The sequence below is a fragment of the Camarhynchus parvulus genome, chromosome 9, assembly GCF_901933205.1.
Source record: "Camarhynchus parvulus chromosome 9, STF_HiC, whole genome shotgun sequence".
In the NCBI taxonomy this organism is placed as follows: Eukaryota; Metazoa; Chordata; class Aves; order Passeriformes; family Thraupidae; genus Camarhynchus; species Camarhynchus parvulus.
Window position 1 is genome coordinate 23,737,895 of NC_044579.1, and position 13,479 is coordinate 23,751,373.

A 13,479-nucleotide genomic window follows, 5' to 3' on the forward strand; every position below is an offset into this window, starting at 1 on the left:
AAAACCACAGTATGTCATTCTTCCCCTGCATGTAATTATGAAAAGGATATATCATTGTAGTAAAATCTAATAAGATCTAAAAGCTTGCTGGAACTCAACAGAAATGAAAGCCACAAGTTGAATAAGCCACAGGTGACAAAGCTGGACCATCAAACCAGTACATAAGCCTTGGCAAACAATCCAGTATTGCTTCATGTATTTTAAGTTTCAAATCAAACAAGACCACTGCCTCACTTCATCCAATATTTTCAACAACAAAAACCACTGAACTTCACCATATTAGCCTTATTTGAGTTCCACTTTCCCTTCTAGGAAAGCACCTTGTATTGTCTGGCAGACATTAGGGGTCTGTGATCCATTAAATTCCTCAGTTCTGAAGATGTTTATCTTCCGAAGTATTAACCAGTTGCATCCCATTTTAATTTTTTTTAAACAGAGATTTAGGCCACTTAATTGAAAAACATGTTTTATTCCACCTTCAGAAAGGTAATGCAGACTGTTACTTCAGAAAGCAATAGGATAAAAACCTTTATTGTTCCACCTTTGAAAGAGTTCATTTTCTATGGGTATGAATTTTTGTAACATAATTTTGTTACATTAGAAACTTCAGCTCCTTAGAGGCTTAATGTGGAGTAGCAAAAAAACCTTCAAAACCAATTCAATCCCATGTCTTCAAGTAAGATACCACTTGGGCACAAGGAATCTCTAGGATTAGAATCAGTTAGATCTTCCACCTCCTCCCTTTCCTGTGTTCTTTGTCCTCATTTCATGCCAAGCTTTCACCAGTGGTTCTCTGTTCTTCCATATGAGCTCGTGGCCATAAGTCACATACCACCTGGGAAAGAAAGTCATAGTTAAAGTTAGCTGTGACTTCCCTCTGCATCTGAAGGAAAACAGGCTGAGCCTGAAACCAAGGAAATACTCAGTGTAAGAGACAAGATAAACTAAGGCACAAAGAACAACATGCTTGGAAAACAGCAGGTAAGCCACTCATTCTCTTGACTGCAAACAGTCAATTTTGTTGTTCTTGTTTGTCTCAGTCCTGAGAATGAACAGTTTTCCTGCCTTTAATTTCAAGCTGTTGTGATTTCCACTTAGAAAGGCATAAAAAATATCTCCATGTAAGACTGTTAAAACAGTTGTGTTGCTTGTGCTGATCCTTACTGACAACACCAAGGAGAAGTGTTCTTTCCTCTCCTATATAAATACAACTGCCCCATAAAGAACAACCACATTCCATTCAAAATGAATTTTCTTCTATTTGCACCTAAAGATTAATTTATCAAAGTGTTCTAGCTTTGTTTCTATTCACAGACAATTATATATGCTAATACATGAATATCAACAGAAGTGATTAGCAATGGAGGTTATAGAGGAGAGGCATGAGGGGAAGCAACTACATGGACAGAGGTTGGAGGTTCTCTCCCAAGCCCAACTCCACACCTGAATCCTGAGGAACAGAAGCACTTTTCTGTGAGCCAGCAGCCAGTGAACTGGCCATCCCTTTAAATCAGACAGCTGCTTTCTAAAGTGGGAGGCAATGTATAGAAAATACTTTGGCCATTCAACACAGGTCCTAAATAAGGCCCTTTCTCTTTTAGGATGAAGTGACCAAAATCATCACTGAGTAGAACAAACAGGTAAAAATATGTAGGTGAGGAAAGCAAGAAACTTGCCAACTCCAGACCATTTTTACTGCAACTGCTATCCTCTTTTAATATGTGAATCTGCCTTACCAAGGCAGACTGTTCCTTCATCACAATGAACAAGCTGATTCAGATCCATCAGGACAGAAAGCAGTTATGAATCAGCAAGACTACATCAGATGCATTTGTGACACCAGAGACAGGGAGAAAAGGAGGCTGTACAGCACAGAGCTTACTGACATCAAAGCCAAGAAATAGGAAACTATTTGGTCTACAAGTCTGGCCTAGAGAAATCTCAAGTAGACTTTTCAAATACCTACATAAACTATTAAAAATGCACTTAGCAATAGGTCTGCAATTGGGTAGAAGGGGAAAATTCAATGTAGTTCAAACATGGAACAATACAGAACTGTTCCCTACAAACTTGTTTCTAGTAGTTCTTACTAATTAGGAAGAACTAATTTACTAATTTGTCTCCACAAAGGCAATACAGCAACACTAAGAAAACTGCACTAGAGGCTGCTCAAAGGAATTTGGCCTGAGCTTTTATTAACTCTATAGCTCTCTGTAAATTCGCAATTAGAGGAAAAACACTGACACAAAGACATTTTTTTTAGCTCTTTAAAGTTATTTTAATTTGTCTATTCTGTGTTTTGTGGGAATCTTTTCTGCCCTGTGAGTCTCTTCAATGTGCTGGCAAGTGCAGGACAGAAACAGCCAGCCCAGGTTACAGGACCACCTGACATTTAATCCATGATTCTATGGCAGTTCAGCTCAATTCTTTCAGCTCATCAGTTAACAATGTTTTCCACAAAAATTTACAGCAATAAAAGGGTAACAGTGAGTTGTACTCATTGCTAGTTAAGACAACTTTACACAAAAAATCCCACACTTCAGCAATATAGGAAGAGAGAAAAATACAGGATTAATTTAGATACAAAACAGAGTTAGTAAATACAGACTTACATTCCAAAGAGAGCTCCCCCAAGGTGTGCAGCATGGTCAAAAAGTCTCCAGCCTAAAACAAGCCCTGCAGTGTCAAATGCAATTATGGCTTTTAAAGCCTAGAAACGAGAGAACATGGAATGGACAGGATCAGTCACAGCACAAAATGGCCAATGATAACAGTTTTCTATTCTAGCACAGAGCAAAAATTTAGAATCAAAAACATCCTATAGATTTTCCTATAGATTTTATAGAGCAAAAATTTAGAATCAAAAACATCCTATAGATTTTATATCAAAAAAATTACTGTAAAAAAGTTGTTTTAAAACAAGAGACTCAGTCTTCAACTGTATTGCGCTGTCAAAATACAGATGTGAGCAGCTACAGAATAGCGCAGGGTGGGTGTGTCCTTTTTGAACACTCAGTCTCTTCCAATCTTCATTTCTAAAGCTACAAATACATTCCAAACTTGGGTCAGGAGGAAACAAAAATTACTTGAAACAGTACATGCTATAAAAGACACCAGAAAATATGTAATTGCAACATTCGTATTCTCTAATTCTGATGTAGCTTAGATTTGTGTGCATCTGTGCTCCTGAACACAACTCTCTAGCGGATGGAACACGTGGGGCAGCATCCCTGTTATCTTATCTGATATAAACATTTGTTGGAAGGCAGAAAATCAGGATGGCAGTGAACAACTCCACAGCAGAGCAGCACGAGCTGCTGGTGTACCATCTTCAGGAGACACAAGGCACCATAGCTGTCAACAGACAAGATTTTACTAAATGCCTCATTTCATAAAGACTGACAGATTTAATGCAAGGATGAAGTGGTACTTTAGGCAGTATTTTTCCTTAAGCATGAGTGTTAGAATAGAAACTCCATTGCTACACTGACTTGTTTCATTTGACAGCCCATCACAGTATAGGTAAGGTAGATTAAAGGACTCTGTAAAGTTTAGATAAACAATTATACAATTATATAGTTGGGCCAAAATCATTCCAATGCTTCTACTGCAATAGGTGATATTGATCTTGTTTTGCAGTGAGCACATGCTCATGGCAATGCTCTCTGTGGCTTTGCTTGTATTTCCACCCTGGCCACCTTTTAAAGAAAGATGTAGTTAAAGGGTAGCATGCAAAAAATCCCAGGTCAACCCAAGCAGAAGTGCAAGAAAAACATGAAGGCTACATCTAAGAATGTTTGTTCAAATCTATAAGCTTCACTTACAGAGTATTAAATCTCATGATCTTGGAATGACCTGGCTTAACTGCTTTAAGCAGTAAAACACCTTTAAGTAGTGGACCAAACATGATTAACTTATTAAAGCAAGTTGAGATATACATGAGAAGCTTTTCTTAAATGTGGCAGTGGATGTGCATAAAACAACTTAATGAAACAAAAAAAAGGATTCTTGGTACTACACACGAAGACAAGTCTTAGTAGCCTACTTCTAATTCCAACAGTGTTCCTAAAAGTATCAAAAGATGATATGGCAAATGTTCCTCCAGGGCTGGAATATAATCTCAAGAAGTGAAATTCTGTGTTTGTCATCTTGATAAATTTTTCTTTAAAGACCACATACCAGTTTTACAGCAGCCTATTTCAAGTGCTGCTATAAAAATATCACCCATCAGAAAGAAGAGGATGTGTATGTAGGTTTCCTCAGACAGGTGAACCTGACTCCCTTCCAGCTTCTTTCACTTCTTGGGATTAGATCTGAAACAGACCCATGGAGGATGGAATTTAGGAGAATTCTGAATTCACCACACTGGGCTGTACCAATTCGGAATTGATCCCTGGGACTTCCATGACCCCTCCCTCTTCTCTTTCAAAATAATTTAACAGCTTAGAAACACAGAGGAAGAGGACACATGCTCAGATACTGAAGAGGTAGGGAGAAAATGTTTTGAGAGTAGCATTTCTTTGAAGTTCAAAGGCACTTACACTTCCTGCTGTAAATGTGAACATTGGAAGGAGTATGATGGCCAGTTTTGCTTCTGGCATCTTCGTACACACGGCTGCAAGGACAGTCATTATAGCTCCTGACTGGAAACACAGGAAAATACATCAAAGCAAGCTAACATGTTACATAAGGGATAATGTATTTTTCTTCATGTGAATCTGTTTTCCTTTTAGCTTTTATTTTCAAATGCAGCCCTGTGGTAAAACTCAAAGTAGAAACATCTTTTGTCATCACAGAAAAGTTCCAAATAAAAATAAAACAATACACCACTATTTAATTTCAATATCTGGAATTATAAATACTGGGGAAAAACATACTTCAAATCCTCTTATATAATTAAGAAATACCCACTCCTAAATTTAAGATGATGATTTCTGGAAATGTGCTGTTTCTCAAGTAAACCCTCAAAATCTAATATTTATTAATCAAGCATAGAGGAATCTGATGAAGCAAAATCATTCTTAAGTTTGTACAAAACCAAGGAAAATAACAGATGGACAGGAACAAAAATCTTCTGTCAATGAAACAAGTAATTCCCTGGACTGTACACTAAATTGACCATGGGGTTTTGTATCCCTGAAATAATCTCAATGGAAAGGCTCTGAATGCAGTAAACTAATGCAATGTGTTATAATTTCAGTAAGTTCAGACCAGTAAGACTAAGGGAAAGTAATTTGCTCCAGATATAATTCATTCATAAGACAAAGGGACAATACACATATAGCATTTCCAAAAGTTCTAACTTCAGCACAGCTAAACAGTTTTTTTCATTCTAACAGAATAACAAGAATCTGACTTTGGGCTTTTATCAAAATTATTCAGTTTAGTAAGTTAAGCCTTTAAAACCTGGCAAATGCCTAGGTTAACCTCAAAGGCAAGGTAAGTGTTTTAAAACATTCTACTACTAAAAACACTTGGAAAGAACTGGCAGCTACAGAAGCTCCTCAGCCTGCCTCATATTGTTCATCGTGTGAGACTTTTGGCAGGAGTGCTGCCCTTCCTGCACAGCATGCCCTACAACTTCCACTGGGATCACATGCTGAGTTTGATTGTCTGATTACATTATCTCTTTCCAAAGTATTCTATTTTTAATTAGAGAAGACTGCTACACAATTACAAAATACCATTTTTGCAATAAAAAGTTACATAATGGATCTGCTCAGGGACAAGAGCTCCTGCTGTTCAGGACTCATTTACAACCCTCAGCACTAAGTGGTGTTAGTTCTGGGCAGCTGCTGCAGCAGAGGGAACGCATCTGAAGAACAGGCAAGTTGTTGCACAGGAGAACCAGTTCAGGAGAACCGGTTTGTACCTGGTTACTTGATTGTGATAAACCTTTCTAGTTTCCATTACCCCAAATGTACTCTTGGCTTTTAAAGAGGTGAAAGAATACAGCAGGCTTTCAAACTGGCTTCAAAGATCATGATCAGTCTCTCATATTCCAAGATACTTACAGCTCCAAGGGATGGTTCAAACCTTCCCGTGGCCATTTTAGCGACATAACTGACAAAAGTGGAGATAACCCCTGAAAAAGAGAAATTACTATTGGAAATGATGGCAGTAAGGTAGACCAGCATCTGAAAGTACAAATTAACTGTCATCTCTTGTCACAAAAATTCCAAGAGACTGTATTAACAGCTGTTTTATTTTGGTAGTAAAGCAGGAATTAAAACCAGATACAGTTTTATATTTCAAAGCCCAGTATCTTAAACCCACCAAAAATCTGTATGACAGCAAAGTAGTACTGCCTTTAGTATAAAGCAATGTGTGGGACTGAACAATGGCCATCTGTCATCATATATCTATTAACCAAGCACACATTTTACTTGTATGAACACATATTTATATTTTTAAGTGTTGTAAATATATATATATTTAACATTACCAGCAGAAAGATACACTGCAATGAACTGTTCACAGCCCAGAAGAGAGACAATGCTGCTGGAAAAGCTCCATAGGACATACATATTTGCTGCCATGTGGAAGAGAGAGAAGTGACTAAATGTAGAGAGCAGCATGGGAGAACACAGGGCTCCTACAAAAGAGAAGAGCAATGCACATGAAGTAATTTAATTTGCTTCAACTTACACATCATGTAGACTAGAAATGTATCAAGAGACACTATAGGATAATTATGCCTAAATTCTCAAATACAAGCTAGGAAGTAAACCCAGCAATGGAACAAATTTCAAATTCTGAGCAATGCCTTTTGCAAAGGAAGAACATATACCCCAAAGATATGCAAGTTGTAATAATAGTCTTAGTTACCTACTGGGGATTGTTTATTAGAAAACATTATGACATATGTCCTGTGCTTTGAAAAAGAAAAAAGGTATTTCATTTATATATGTATATGGTGAAGGAATTTTAGTACATGAGCAGCCATATAAAATGAATTTGCAACAAAGATGAACTCAGAGAAAAAACAGTTTTCCTTTCTGCAAAGGCTACTAGCTCTCCTCACTGAAACAGCAGCCTTAAAAATGCAAACAAGCCAATTAGCAGGTTTGAAGGTCAACATTATTTAAAACAGGAGTGTTTGGGGTGACATGCTTATATCTGGGTAGCAGATATCTTTAGCTTTGGAGTGTGTGGGGGAACTGGTTAAGTTTCCACTTTTTCAGCAGAAATTAAGACGTATCAGGAAGTACCTTCCAAACATGTTTGTCTCCTTGTCCTTTTAATTCTTTTCTCTGCTGTAAAAATGAAATCCCATTTTTTAAATATCACTAAATTTTTTTCCTAGGTTAATATCTTCAGCACATTTCACACACAGTGATAGCCAAGTTGGTGCTTGGGTTTGTTTGGGTTTTCCTAATGTAATTGAAAGCATAGCTTTGAAGCAAGGACTCTGTACACAACCTACAGACTAATCCTTGTCTACTGATGAAAACATGCATGCACAGGACTGATGATGGTTCTGTCTGCATCCCACAGAACATTAAAGGGGAAGAAATAATCACATTTGAGTCTAGTTTATGAATGGCATTATGTAGTACAGCTTATTTTCCTCCTTCACTAAGTGGCTTGATTTGCACTCTGTCCAAGAAAGCAGTTTGGCTGATGTCACTGGGAAAAGCACCTCTCACCTTTATTCAGGCAGGAGCTGCATCCCACTGCATGCAGGAAAAAGCCAGATAGCAGGCAACAGTTCTGATATTACAATATTTAGAAAAGCACCAGTTGTGTTTGTTTTAAAAAATCAGATCCATTACTCCTAACATTCTTCCCCTCAAAGCACTTCCTGCCTGGATGGAATAATGTGTTTGAGCATGACTGAGATTGCTTGTGGGTGATGGAGCTCTCAGTAAGCCACCTGAGCCTTCTGCAGTATCATCAGAGGTTTTGTTACATCTCTGTGTAGGAAAGGCACCCAAATTATTGTTCACTTACTGGAGGATGGATTTGAGGTGAAATATGTAAACATAAACCGTCGCATGCCAGGCAGTCTCCACAAACAGAACACAAAGACATTTGCAGCTATGATACCTATCAAGAGGGGAAAAGAAAGTATAAAAGGAAATTACCAATGTAATATACCATAATGCTTACCGAAAGCAAGTATTTAAAAAGACAGCTTGTGGAATTGTACTTTTTCTTCACAATTCCATTAAAAGCAATATCCACTTCTTACTTTGTACACAGTTTAGAAAAAGCAATGAAAAACACTGAAAGCTACATTTATATAGTGGAAGTCTTTCAGAAATATGACATTTAATTGCAACAGTTCTAACACACAGTGTAATGAATCCAACAGTCCACAAAGATCTGTGCTGAGAAGGTTCAAGCTATGGTTTCAAACTGCTATATGCTATTGCAGAATCAATGAAAAAGGAGCCAGCTAAGAGGTCCCATTTCCTGCCCCTCTTGCTATTTATTTCCAAATGCCACTGATCTACTGCACAGTTGCATTTAACTGCACAAGAGAAGAACACTGGGGCAACCATACAAATACACAGTACATATTCTGTCCATTTCTGGGGGGGAGTTTTGGCTTTAAGAAAACTGCAAAGTTGAATTGGCTTTGTGACCTTTGGGAGACAGCAAACACACAGCTTTTTACTTCACAGATGTTATTGTTATCTTACTTTACTTTGAATAGGAGTGTAAATTATTGGAAACATAATGAAAATGTATTATTTCTTGTTTAAAGTGCCTTATCTATTTCTGTCCAAGCACTTAGGTATTTAAAATGTTTTATAATACCTGGAAACATGAAAGGTGAAACAACTTAAATAGCATTTAAGTAACCTTACACTAACAACCTGCTAATACAGATTCATTAAATAATTAATGTAGAATATATAGCAGGAGATAGGGCTCAGCTATTGGATTTGAATCAAGCTCTCATCAATTTCGTTTCACACATTACATTTATCTCAGGGATTTGGCATTAGGCTAACCAATCAAAACTACATTATAACCAAAGGAAAGCTCAAAGGCTAATTTTTTGCTACTTTTCATACATCATACTGCAAATATGTAACTCTTAGGGAATTTTTAATTCCCACATTTCAGTGGAATATATCCACCTATTTCTTCTAAAAGCATTTGCTGTTTTTCATAATTGGTGAGCAAAATATTGCTGGGGGAGGATTCTATTAATCCTCCACTCTCTCTCACACAGATGCACAGGAACTTTTTTAAGGCATACAAAAAATAGTTTGTGAGAAGGAATGGTAGCAGAAATAGTGTATGTGCAGGTGTAAATTTCCACATGCTTTGTGCCCAACAACCTAAACATGGTATGAAAGCCATCTGTTTTAATATACTGTACCTGTTTGCCATATTTTTCTTCCTGTGAATGTCTAATACTTGTAAGCTAACACAAACCTGTCACAGTCCGCTGACCCTCAGTCAGGTTACTCCACCAGCTGTTAACCTGGAACAGAATTGTTGTCCATCAATGCCACCATGAAGCACTTGCAACTTCAAAAACAGCCATGTAAAGCTTATACATTTTTAAGAATGGAAAGCATTTGTTTGAAATCTGTGAAGTAAATTGGTTTCAATTTTTTTTACTTCTGATTGCTTTAGCTTTTCAAGTTGACATTTCCTTACTGAAGAACAGCTATCTACCCTCTTTTTCATAAATACCCCAATGTGGATGAAGAGTTTCTCCAAAAAGAATGGGGTTATATCCTTTTGCACAACTCCAGTGGGTTTACCCTGCTTGCATTAAACAAAGATCTAGCCCATAATGCTGACTTTAGCAGATTAGCCAAAGTTAGCATAAATCCTGCCTCGACTAAGCCTCACCCTAATGCTGTCTAACATCACACCACCCACCTTTGAGTGATTCCACTTTTGTGCCAGGATCACTTTTGCAGAGGTGGCTCACAAGATGTGGAATCCATTCCCCCTTGCGTCCAGTTCACCCAGCCCTCCTCCAAGTTTAAAACCCCTGAAAAAGTTTATTTTGAGTGCAGTCAGCCCACAGACAAATTGCACCCCCCTTTCCCTTCCTCAGCTTTTGTAATAATTTTGGACACATATTTTGTTGCTACCTCAATGACCTTCCAAGCATATTGATGGGGACAATGTCATAAAAATCTGCAGGTTGGAGGCAGGGGATGTAATGCTGAATGAAAGAAACTATTCACTGTTTGAATTCAAAGTAACAACTTCATTGCATTTATTGTTTAATTCTCTGCCAGAGGATAGTCTTCAGTATAAGAACACAGAACAGATATGATTTTTCTAAAATACAAGGATTATATGCCCTCAGAAACAACGAGGGAATCCTGAACTCTTAGAAACATAACTTACCCATTGAAGATGGGGATTGGGAGTTTAAGCCTATTAACAACAGTGCAGTTTAGTTTTCTTTTTTGGATAGCTAATCACCAGATCTTCCCCTTCAGATTTTGAAGGAAAACAAAAGTGTAAAGACATAATTATTTTAAAATATTAAGTGCTGATCATAATCTCCCCTGCAGTTCATATACACCAAGCAAGCAAGTCTGCTGGGATAAAGGTAATTTTCTTTCTAGCAGCTTATACATGGCTCTGTGTTTTGAATTTTTGACCAAGACAGTACTGGGAACACACTAATGTTCTACATTCTGGTGAATGTAGAACATCATCAACACAACATTTGCACAACATCAAGATCTTCTGCATTTCTCACTCTGCAGCTGCAGGTTGCAACAAGTTGGAAGGGGACACAACCAAGCAGGTGATCTGAACTAACCAGAGATATTCCCTACCAAATAATGGCATCACCCCAAAAGAGGGGTGCTTTCAGGAGCTTTAACATTTTTCTCGTGAACTGGTTGGGCACTGGTCTTTCCACAGGAGATTGTGAGTGACTACCTATGCATCACTTGTTTTCTTCTCTCTTCTCACACTTACTAAACAATTTTTTTGGTGATTGTTTTATTTTTACCCCCAAAAGTTTTCTTGCTTTTCTTTTTCTCCCAGCCCACTGGGGGTTTGTGGGGGTCATGAGCAAGGAGCCATATGGAGCTCTGCTGCCCACCAGGGTTATCCCACGTGCCCATTTCCACAGCAGTGCTGGTGTGCACCATGCACATTAGAAAATCAGCTCCTGAGTGCCCCAGGACTCCGAGCCTCTCCAGCTCCATGCTCAGCCCTACTTCCCTTGGACAAGGAAACCTGAAAGAGTACCAAGCCTGGTCTATCACAAGCCAGTAGTAACCTTGAAACAAATGCAAACATACATGAATGTTTAGGTTAGGTTTAAGTATACTTAATTAAAAACTAAATGACTGATATTTTTGGGATGCCAACTAAATTTATGACAAATCTTGCAGCACTTATCTTGTTCCTGCTGCCCAAACTTAAAAGTACTTGTGTGGAAATGTCAGCTCTTAAAGTAAAAAAGCCCTCTAAAACCTTGTATTTTTAAAGGTTTAGAAGTTGAAAATTTGCATTTCAGAAGGCAGAGAACTGAAAAGCCTTAAGCGTAAGACTGAGAATTTAATCTAGTTCTGTCCTCTGAGAATTAATGTTCACTTTTGAGAGCACTTAAGATGAAGCAAGAACATTTCTTGGGGGGTTTTTTATGGTGAAAAAGCAAACGGTACCTAGTTTAGATGAACAAATTCCTACTTCTGACCTCTCCTTCCTGCAGTTCTGGGTGAAGATGGTACTTTTCTCCATTTTTCCACTATAACCTTTACAGTGATATTGAGTTACAGTTTTCTAGAACTAATTCTATCAGTTTTCCTTGCACGTCAACTTATCCACTGTAACTTTTTGAGCAGCCAATATTTCAGCAAGTTCCAAATCAGAAAAACCAGGACGTGTTGTACAAATGATGCTCACACCAGAGGAGAGCTGAAGCTGTACCCCGCAGGGCTTGGCCTCTGTGCGAGCAGCCGGGCCTGGCTCTGCGTACCTGCTTTCTGAATTCGCCTCTCTTCTGCGGCCGCATTTTATCCATCCAGTCTGCCCGAGCCTCCTCAAAGTAGGTCTGGACGCGCGACTTGAGCGACTCATACTGCCAGATGGCGGCGGAGCCGAAGGCCGAGCCTGTGAACTGGGGATACCGGACACGGCTCAGTGAACTGGGGATACCGGACACGGCTCAGTGAACTGGGGATACGGACGGCTCAGTGAACTGGGGATACCGGACACGGCTCAGTGAACTGGGGATATCGGACACGGCTCAGGTTGGGGATACGGACACGCCAGAACTGGGGATAGGAAGAGGCTGGGGATACAAACACGGCTCAGTGAATTGGGGACACCGGACACGGCTCAGTGAATTGGGGATACCGGACTCGGCTCAGTGAATTGGGGATACCGGACTCGGCTCAGTGAACTGGGGATACCAGACACGGCTCAGTGACCACCCGAGGCCCCGGCCGGGGCAATGCTGCACCCCGAGCACGGCAACGGGACCTGTGGCACTGCTGACCACAGCACTCACAGCATGGCACAGCCCTTAAAGCTGGAAAACACCTTGAAGAGCATGAGCCCAAATGTCAGCACCACCACTGAGTTCACCATGTCCTCGAGTACATCCACGTGTTTTCTGAACACTTTCAGGGATGGGGACTCCACCACTGCTCTTGGCAGCCTGTTTCAATGCTTTGCAACCCCTTCTGTTGGTATTTTTTTTTCCCTAACATCTAATCTAAATCTCTCCTTGTGCATCTTCAGGCCATTTCCTCGGGTTTACTGGATGTTCAGTGTCATGAGATGATGCTTTATCAAAAAGGCTCACAAACAAAACTGGTCAATGAAATTACTAAACTCACCGAAACGGAATGAAACTGGGATACTTTTACGGTATTTCCATTGATTTAGCTGAAGTTACTTTGTATTAGCTCATTATAACGCTACAGTATTTGGCCAAGAACCTTGCGTTACCTTTGAGGGGCTGAGAAGTGAAGCCCAGGGAGGAAGCATTCTCCTCAGACAGATGGAATATGCTCCTTACCGACCCGCTCCTCCCAGCCGTGCACAGCACGCGGCCCAGGAGCCACTTACCCCTACGGCGAACAGGAGCGGCTTCACCAGGCGGCGCGGCGAGGGGCGGCCGGCGGCGGTGGTGGGTGACGGCGGGCAGAGGCTGCGGCGGGGGAGCGGCGGGTCGGGCCGCGCCTCGGCGGCGGCTGCCGGGGCTCCTCGGGCCGCGGCCGCGCCCGGCGGAAACCCCGCCGCGGCTGCAGCAGCAGCAGCGCCAGCCTGCGGGGGAAACATGCGAACCGTCAGCACCGCCCGCCCCAGCCGCCTGTGCCCTCCCTTACCCTCACCGTCCCTGGCCGTGCCGGCGGCACCTGTGCGGCCGCGGACCCCCGGCGCGGGCCCAGCACCGCCACGCCATGTTGGCGCCTGCCCGAGCGCTTCCGGGGCAACCGGGCGACATCTTCCCGGCGATGGTGGGCGAGCCGCTCGGTCACCGCATGGCAGAGGGCGGGCGCGGCTCCCCACGGCTCCTGGGCCGCG

The 13,479-nt window shown here is 40.7% G+C and overlaps 1 protein-coding gene across 1 annotated transcript; it reads right to left on the bottom strand.

Annotated features, from left to right (window-relative positions):
- Positions 1–449: 449 nt before the first annotated feature.
- PARL (presenilin associated rhomboid like) lies at positions 450–13,262 on the bottom strand. Its single transcript, XM_030954661.1, has 9 exons — positions 13,021–13,262; positions 11,924–12,064; positions 9,394–9,442; positions 7,954–8,049; positions 6,446–6,595; positions 6,015–6,085; positions 4,542–4,643; positions 2,613–2,710; positions 450–835 (listed from the first exon to the last, which is right to left on the bottom strand). Exons 1-9 carry the CDS (start codon positions 13,231–13,233, stop codon positions 718–720), a joined length of 1,038 nt encoding a protein of 345 aa, XP_030810521.1. The 5' UTR covers positions 13,234–13,262; the 3' UTR covers positions 450–717.
- Between the last annotated feature and the right edge of the window lie 217 nt (positions 13,263–13,479).